Source organism: Opisthorchis viverrini (assembly GCF_000715545.1).
Source record: "Opisthorchis viverrini unplaced genomic scaffold opera_v5_95, whole genome shotgun sequence".
Taxonomy (NCBI): domain Eukaryota; kingdom Metazoa; phylum Platyhelminthes; class Trematoda; order Opisthorchiida; family Opisthorchiidae; genus Opisthorchis; species Opisthorchis viverrini.
In genome coordinates, this window is record NW_008751752.1 from 1,019,887 (window position 1) to 1,028,656 (window position 8,770).

The 8,770-nt window shown below is 43.3% G+C and overlaps 2 protein-coding genes across 2 annotated transcripts in view; one reads left to right on the forward strand and one right to left on the reverse strand.

The window, feature by feature from the left end:
- Positions 1–1,447: 1,447 nt before the first annotated feature.
- Positions 1,448–8,770, forward strand: part of T265_13727 (hypothetical protein) — a gene marked incomplete at both ends in the record, with an annotated part of 7,742 nt that continues 419 nt past the window's right edge. The window contains one exon of the mRNA XM_009170200.1: positions 1,448–1,617. Coding sequence (XP_009168464.1) covers positions 1,448–1,617 — 170 coding nt within the window. The remainder of the gene's footprint in view (positions 1,618–8,770) is intronic.
- The window catches only part of T265_05228 (hypothetical protein), a gene marked incomplete at both ends in the record, with an annotated part of 67,501 nt that continues 65,260 nt past the window's right edge, over positions 6,530–8,770 (reverse strand). The window contains 2 exons of the mRNA XM_009170183.1: positions 6,530–6,703; positions 7,790–7,872. Of these exons, the coding sequence (XP_009168447.1) occupies positions 6,530–6,703; positions 7,790–7,872 (257 nt within the window). The remainder of the gene's footprint in view (positions 6,704–7,789; positions 7,873–8,770) is intronic.

Consider the following 8,770-nt stretch of genomic DNA (forward strand, 5'->3'; position numbering starts at 1 on the left):
CGGCTCTGGTGTTTCCAGTTGCCTGGAAAGAGGTTCCAGGTGGGTCTCCCGAAAAACCAAATTAGTTTGCAAATGAATGTATATTTGCTAAAGTCTGCGTTAAGTTCACCTGGAGTTCAAAGCTTTTAATCTAACTTTAGGAAGGCTTTTCACATGTTCTCACGGATTTGTCAACCAAACATTGTAATCAATAAAAAATGGGTGAAATCTTATTCTGGCAGACATCTTCCGTGGCGAATACTTGTAACATTCACGAGAAGAATTCCTTGGTCCACGAATCGAAAAAAAACATATAACTGTCTTTATGGGAGTTGGTAGGATTTTGCACACTTGTGATGGCTAGAGTTTCCAAAGTGTGTGTACCTCTTGGAAGTCAACCACGAGGAGCTGAGTCAATCCTCAGCCGTTCCTGCATAGAAAGGTAAAGTCATTGCTGAAGCTTTCAAGTTCCAATAAGTTCTGGGCGGTTAGAAAACACGGTTAAGTCGTCTAAATTTTGTTTTCACAAGGTCAAGGAGGTATCCTTTGCTCCGGATCGTGTTTAAAGCAGCTCTTCATTAAACACGACCTAAACCCGAGCAGTTTTGCAGACATTTTGCTTCATAGACTGGATCAGTGACTTCAAGGTGAACCGGCTGAAGCTGAAGCTCCTTACCGGCTCAACTGCCCCTTTCATGATGTTCTTTCCGTTTATTTATGTTGGATATCATAAAAATGACCTTTGGGTTCCGCCAAAACCTCACGCCCCAGGTTTTGTTCTGCTTAACTCAGCAGTTCACTGAATGTACGCAGACAGAGTGCTCATAAACCCGGCACTTGTTCTACCACAAAGAAATAAGCCTAGAAAAATGCCCTCAAATTCGTTTCCCTTGCGCTACACTCGCACACAATGGAGGCCTCGAACGAAACAGAGCAGTGACCAGTACATGGCAGATCCGGTGCAGCAGTTTTGAACTCAAGAACTCAGATGAGGTCACTATGCCCAGTGTACCACCCATTCTCCTGGTTTAAAAGTCTGTAACGACGTATATTACTGGCAAACCTTGGGGTACCATCTGTTCAAAGGAGTTTGAAAAGCCCACCCAAATCTATTCGACGGATAAGTTACCGATTATTGATCTGTTCTGATGTGTTGGTTCAGTTGTATCAAATATTCAGACAACATCCAGGAGGGCTCGGTGGGTATGCTTGAAACCATCGAGTTTCTCGAGTTTTATTTTCGTGTTCAATTGCTTGTTCGTGCTTCATAGCATTGGGAGGGTCCCAAAGGGCAAGTGTTTGCCGGCGAAGTAGTCGCATGGGATATGGTTGATCCATCAACACCGGAAAGGGGTTATGATCGATCAGTTTTTGAATACTGGTTGGTCGAATGTTGACTAAACACCCACACAGATAAGCATGGGTAGCTGATTGGTCAGGATGCCTCTCTTACTATCCAAGTGGTTAGAGCGCGAATTTACTGACCGGAAGGTCAGTGGTTCGAACCCGACCTCTGCCTCTACTTCCCCTGTCTAGGCTTGGGCGCCCTGGCAGTATTCAAGCCCTCGTGCCTCCTTCATGTGGCATGGCAGCTAGGCACCGAAAGGGTGCTACAGCTGGACGACTTACTAACCACAAGTAAGATAGAAACGGCGCGAAAAGTGTCTAAAAGACTGATAGTTGAATTTCTGGCTGAATACACACAAACTGTCTTAGTGGTTACTGTCTACCGTCCCAGTCAAGAAAGTCAATCATTACCTTCGCAAAATCAATCCCAAGGTGATTTCGCTGCCTGGTTATTACATCTAATCTGTGATTATATTAAGGGGGCCGGCGAACAAAGGTTACACGGTCGGATGTTATGAGCTATGCAGCCTGCACTTTAGAGATTTGCATCAGTGACGAGGCCTTGTTCGTGTGCTCTACATCTCACACTCAACAAAGTATTGCTTGCAGCCTGCTCATCAAACTTCTACGGCAGATTCTACATCGCAAGGAAAACTACATTACAGAGTTCGGTAACAAGACAATTGTGTTGCGTCGGTATAGTCACGCGGATGACATTTCTCCCCACTCACATCCAATAAGATCAGTTCATAGGCGAGAACTGACTTCCAATCGGTGTGTGTTTTTAATGCGTCGAAACAGACCGACGGGACGAATGCGCTTTACCAGAGCGTTACATACATATCGGGCTTTGTTTGGTTTACATGCTTGTGACAAAGTGCTGGAGCTTACCAGCCAACGCGATGACTGTGTCCAAATTAGGATGTTTTTTACTTGTTGGCGATCTTGATTCTATTTCTAGCTACGCCGAATGCAAGCAACGGGGCCCGCTTGAACCTGAATACTATTCAACACTCCATTAATTTGGTGGAAAACAGAAAAATAAACCAGCAAGTATTTTCATGGGAGACTTTCAGATGAAACGAGGCATTCGTGGGAATTCCTTGTGAGATTTTTATAGGATTGGCAATATGTGAATAATTCGTCTCATTGAAGATTACACACCTTTTTTGTTAAAATATAGATTCAAGTACACCAAACATGACAGGTTTCTCGGACAGAAATCCCAATCGGGTGAATGTTCTACCAACAAGTGGAAGCGTCGCAATTGTTTATCTTCAGAAAAAAACTGTCAATTTAAGAAGAGACCGAGAACCTGCATGTTTCGGGGGGCTAAGTGACGGCTTTCGGACATAGCCAGCAAGTACACTGCACTGCTCCAAAGGCCATTCAGAACAGATGTGGAAATGACAGGCCTGATAAGTCATTACTATTACCGGTGAAAGGAAGTAAGCCATCCTCTTCAAATTTGTTCATCATAAAACACGAACCGAGCAGTTAAAAGCCATTAGGAACAAAAGCAAACATCTCTTTTGCACAGTTTTTGAAAATTGGATAATGTCAACCGTCCTTTTGTACTTTTCTGAACTTTCATGGACCACATAGTAGACGAACACAACAAAGCGGTTCCACGATTTTCGTAACAGCCTTCACCTTCCATCACATGCTGGGGTGGAGCCTGGACATCAGAACATAGACTACTTGCATGCCTCGTCAGTAGTGTACGGCGTTACGCCCAATGACTGGTAAGCTCGAAAATACATCGCAATGAAACAGATGAGGCAAAACTTCGAGAAATACACTCATTTACCAATCAATTTAGTTTTCACGGGATACTCAACCGAATCTCACGTTTATGAAATTCTACAACTGAATGTGCTGCACAGTTGAGTCTTTCGTGAAAAACCAAATTGACTTGCAAATGAGTGTATTTCTAGAAAACAGTTCAAGTTGGGTTCAAGTAGAACATAAGGTTGACGGATACTCGGAGACTGTGCCTACCTGATAAGCACCAACAAGGGCGAAACCGGTTGTGGGCAACCTTGTGGGTAGTTTCCTTCATGGCATACATTCATTCTTCCGTGTACCACTACTCCGACGCCATATTCCACGAGTTAATCGATGATCCCAAACCTATCATGTGCAGTCTGTAATTTCGGTCAATGACGGTTATATTCACATGCGCTTCCTAGTCTGACGAGAATATTCCGATCAGTCCATACCAACGCGACGAATTCATTGAACTCGGGTGTTATTCTTATTGTAGCCCAGTGTAGCTCTATCTATAGGATCCGAACCCAGGATAACTGACGTGCGATGCTACCATGTCACTATTAAGTACTCTACTGTCGGCCTTCTGGAAGGACCAAAGATTTGTGCTGCTGATAAGCTCTGATAAAAACAAGGGTCGAGTTCAGTGGTCTGTACGTTTTCTTGCGGAACAAGCGGAATATATTGATGCCACACTGAAGATAAGGTGCATAGGGCTGCTACCTGCAACTCAATAAATGCTCTGTAGAATCACTGTGGAGACCCTCCATTTCTAGGTAGATTTTTATCACATCCTAAGTGGATCATTGCGTTGTTAAGTGCCGCGCAGGATTCTTTTCCTGGAGAGGCTACTAAACGCTCCGTTGGGCTCTTTGAATTGGAACTTTGTAAATCGATAGCGGAACAAAACCAGAACAAACATGAAAGGTTTTCGATATTTTCCATTTTGACAGTGCTCACTTAGATTTTTCGGTTCATGGATATCCCGAAGAGTCCACTTGGGATATCTAGTTACAAGGCACAAAAGTTTCACAGATTTCGGAACTTTGCTTCGAAGCAACAGCCATGACTTGTGATAAGAAAAACGATAGATTCCCTGTGAGTTTTACCATTTTGAGATTCAGACCCAATGTGGTAAACCAGCTTTTTATCCCATAGTAGGTGGAATCTGATCAGGATTTCAAATGAGATAAGATGCTCAGTAGTTTTGCCATTGAGAAAATACGGAAATTCATAGGGTTGACCAACTATGGCCCACATCTTGCCCCCTCATTAAGTAGTAGACTCCTAGTCATCATCATCATCATCATCGTCATCATCATTGTCAGCTGTAATAACCACGTACTCGTCGTACTGTGGTTTTAGCTGCCGCAAGTAGACTCCTAGTACCTGAAGTGTGATGTTTCAGGTGTCCGAGAATGAAAACACGGTCATTATGATTGTTAAATTCCCTACTCAAGCTTAAGAACATGTAATTCCTCGTAGAGGACAACTAAAAACCTCAAGTTTTCGGCAACCTTAACTGGGATTTTTCCAGTTGAAAGAAATAGAATGACCAGTGTAAAGTGAAACAAACTCATTTCAAGTCAGCATTTCTCTCGAGTAGTAAGTTGGTCTCACAGTCAGAAACGGCGGCATGTGGCGGTTCGTGTCCAGTCGAGTCTCCCATTTTCCAGTCTTGCACCGACGAACTCATTCCCATGGGATCTCGTCAAATGTCAACTCCATTAGGCATGTCATTCTGCCGACTTTGGTAGAGCTGGTCTCCATCTCGCTCGTGGCTAGTTGAACTTACTGGAGCTAAGAGAACTGAGTAATTACTGGTAAATTTTAAGGGATAAATGCAACGAAAAGAAGAGCGCACTTTTCAGCCTATGCTTCACCAATTTATGCATGTTTTAGGTCAATATCAGGCCATGCATCAAACAAGGTCCACTGAGAAAACTGTACACACGGACAGAAATAAAAAGTACACCCAAGACAAGTGTACTAAGGGCAAAAATCATTGACGGAAAGTTTGTCGAAACTCACAGTACTCCACTTAAAATGCAAACATATTCGCTATTGTATTGTGGCGTTTCAGCAGGTAAGTGACTTGTCACATCGGACAAGGTGCTCGAACGAATGTGAAAACCTAATGTGGTATGAGTCAGTCAACGAAACCTTGCCTGGGCGGACAATATGTTGAACTATTGGTCGCTCAAGTATCATCACTGGCTGTTGACCTTTTTGTCAAGCTAATTTAAGAATGGCTTTCAAGTAAGTTGATTGGTCCGTTTCTGATTTGTGCAGCGTTGTAGTTCCTGTGACTTACATCCGATTGGCTCGTTGGTGGGCCAATCGCGAATCTGTCAGAGAGACGTGCTTTGCATCGTCCTCTTTGTATCAGCCACCAGCCAGAGGTGGTGATATCACAAATCGAATCCATTACTGCAGTGTAACCCATCTAAGCCGTAGCCGACTCGGCGCATATGACAAGAATGTCATTTCCACTTGATTAGTGTAGCATTCAAATTCTGTCTATCTCACCTTGTCTACACATGTGGAAGCGTCACCAGTCGGTGCGTGCTGCCTAGCATTCTTTATGATGGTTTCTAGACCATCTAATAACGGCCCACTACAAGTTGCGCTTTGGGCACGCGTTGTTTGTGTAGTCAAACATGGGAATGGCACCTCACTTCCACACTAGGCTGAGGCGGCCAAGAAATGACGTGATCCTTGGTTGGTACGGCGCAGACGTAATCGTCTAGTCCTTGCTCTCTAATGTTGACTTGACTCCTATTTTGAATCTGGTTTATAGTTTATCACAACCTAACCACTTCGACCCTGCTGAAATACCGCAAGACCAGCCGGTCTTTCCTGGTAATCTTGATTGCCGAGCGCACACAATCCGGTCCTCCATTTCACATTCATTGGTGGGTCTGTGAGTCACGTGACATTTAATTCCACTCTTTTTGACTAGAACACTATTTATATGATGGCCGGCTGAGTTTTACCCTCTTCAGTATGAGAACTCGACTGGGAGCTGCTTGGCTCAGTCGCGTTTTCTGAGCCCTACCGAGGGAGTATTTCAGTGATATTACACTGGCTCAAGTCACCCTTCCAGAGTGCTTACTGTCCAACGTGTGTTTCCACCGGCTGCTATTTGAGGGATTCCACAAGTGCAGCTTGAAATGTGCTCAGAACATTCATGCATTTTCAGGCACCCGTGAAAAACGTGAACCTAGTTCCAGCAATCACAAACCTCACCGAAGTGAAAAAGGGTTTGGATTCCCTTGAACTGCGGATGATTCACATAACAGGACGAAATCTCTGTTGAGAATTACCAAATCTCCTCATACTACCATTGTAACGGTGATACTACTGATTGCGGGCATGCGAGTAGTATGTTTTCTCGTAACTCCGCTTTGCGTCTCGTGAAAAGTGAGATCTATTACGGGACTTGTGGAGTCGCATTTGCTTGGATTTGGGAAACAGTCAATGAATACCCAGGAAAGTTCAGGAAGACGCGTTCAAGAGAAGGTGGATGCTCAGTTTTTGTAAACAAGATGCATATGAGAGTTTTGCTTCCCTGTCCAATAGTCTGTAATTGTCCAGTTGATGTTTTCTAATAATTAAATTCACAGTGAAGGCCTTCTTCCTTTCACCATGAGTTCATCAGTAGGTCGCAAGGAAGCGTACTTCGACAAGATGACTGGAACTTTCGTCTATGAAGGCACCACTCAGGCAGCCAGTCAATAGAAATTTGATATCTGAGCAAGGTAACCATTGGGATGAAAACTGACGACTAATCCACTGAATAAACCTATTCCTCGCCCCGGTTGACAATGTTCTCAAAAAAAGAACCTAATGATGAGCTAATATACAAGCACCTAGTATTCTGAGGGGAAAATTCGACAAGACTAAAATGTACTCTCGCATTTTTTACTAATTCAATTACGATTGGTTGGCTAATGATATCATCTTTCAACCAGCGATATTTCGGGACATTAGAAATTTGAGGCGAAAGAATAATCGGACAGAGAACGCTTTTATTCCAATAACGCCTTTCCGTCATCCACATACTCAAAAAACTACATCAGGAATGTTGGATATTAGTCTTGAAGGTCTCCGAGTAAATGAATTATGATAAAAACGAAAGAAACGGGTTACCCCTCGAGGGATGCTTGAATTCCAGCGTTGAAAAAAAAGCAGAAGGAGCGGGGTGGTAGTCATCCCCCTTGACAATCATTACAAACCCGAACTTTGGTGATACTTTCCTGATCTGTCGCATGAAAATCGATAGACATAATGGTGCGTGCGGTGGGTAAGGAATTACCATATGGCGATAAGACTTTTTTCAAAATCTATTAATAAAATGCAGCTCACGAGAAAAAAAATAGAAAGCAGTATCGGATACTATCAAAAAAGACGATCGATAAACGGCAACCCTATTTTGGAGGGTGCAGTAAGAATATTACGTAAAATCTTTAAGCCGGTTCTGAAGTAATTGTAACCTTGATACATTACCAAAAATCAACTACAATGCATTTTGACCTCCTACTTGATTCTTCGTATAAATACAGGTCAAGATGCAGCTGGAAAAAAACTCGAGGGGTAAGAGTGGCTCATTCGTTTGCTTCACCACTGTTTCACTTGCTGTCTTTTGTGATTTATTATTCGAAATGCTATCGCACCGATATTAATGACTTACTCCTGGAAGTGTTTGCTTTCCATGCAATGCATCTTGACACCTGGCGGCGGACTCCTTGTCGCAGAAGGTCACGAATGCACATCCTGTGGGAGATGTGGGCGAGAGAGAGAGTGCGTTTGATTAGAGGGTGAGTGAACAATGAAGCTTTCTATGACCACCACTATCTAAAACGTGCGGCGACAAAACGATCAGCACAAAGTGCAAAAACTGGGTGCAGATTAAGCGTTTGTTGAGATGCCCCAAAACACGTTTTTCCAGGACCGACGAGTTTTGCTCTAAGATGCTTGTACACATTAAGATGGCCCTCGGACATGTCTTTCATCCACGTGTTGTAGACTACAGTCTCCTCAATGCCTTCTTATTACCATGAACCTCTGTCTGGATAGCCACTTGATCGCCTGGCGCGCTCGGCCAAACCAGAAAAAGTCAATGGACGTTTGAGCCAGCTGCTCCATTGATCACTGTGGCGTTCAAGCGGGTCAAAAAAGTGATACTAAGAATACAACTCACCCGTCAAGGGCGAGTGGAGATCAACCAATGAAATCTGTCCCAACGAAAAACGGTTATTCTATTGGCTGTTATGTAGTCCCGCTACGTTCGGAGCTGGTTCTCCCTCAATAACAAGAAACCTCAGTGTCAGAGAGGTTTGGAGAAGTTTCCACTTTCGATCGAAGTTTGTTCAGACTAGGAGGAACTGCGGAACTGTTTAGTGGCCGTGTTTAAGATGCGGGCTTGAGATTACAAGTCTAAAACATACAACAAAAACTAATCGCAGTTTCTTCTCCGGAAATCCAAATTTTCTAGTAATTTCCAAGTACTAACAACCGGCCAAACTTCAATCGCGTCGGGCATCGACAAGGACTAAACAGATAGTCTGTTGAGTGCATAGTTTTATGAAGGTCATTGAACGATATGTTTTTCCGTATATTCTTTTATTTTGTATGTATGTATGTATGTATGTATGTATGTAAGTATGTATGT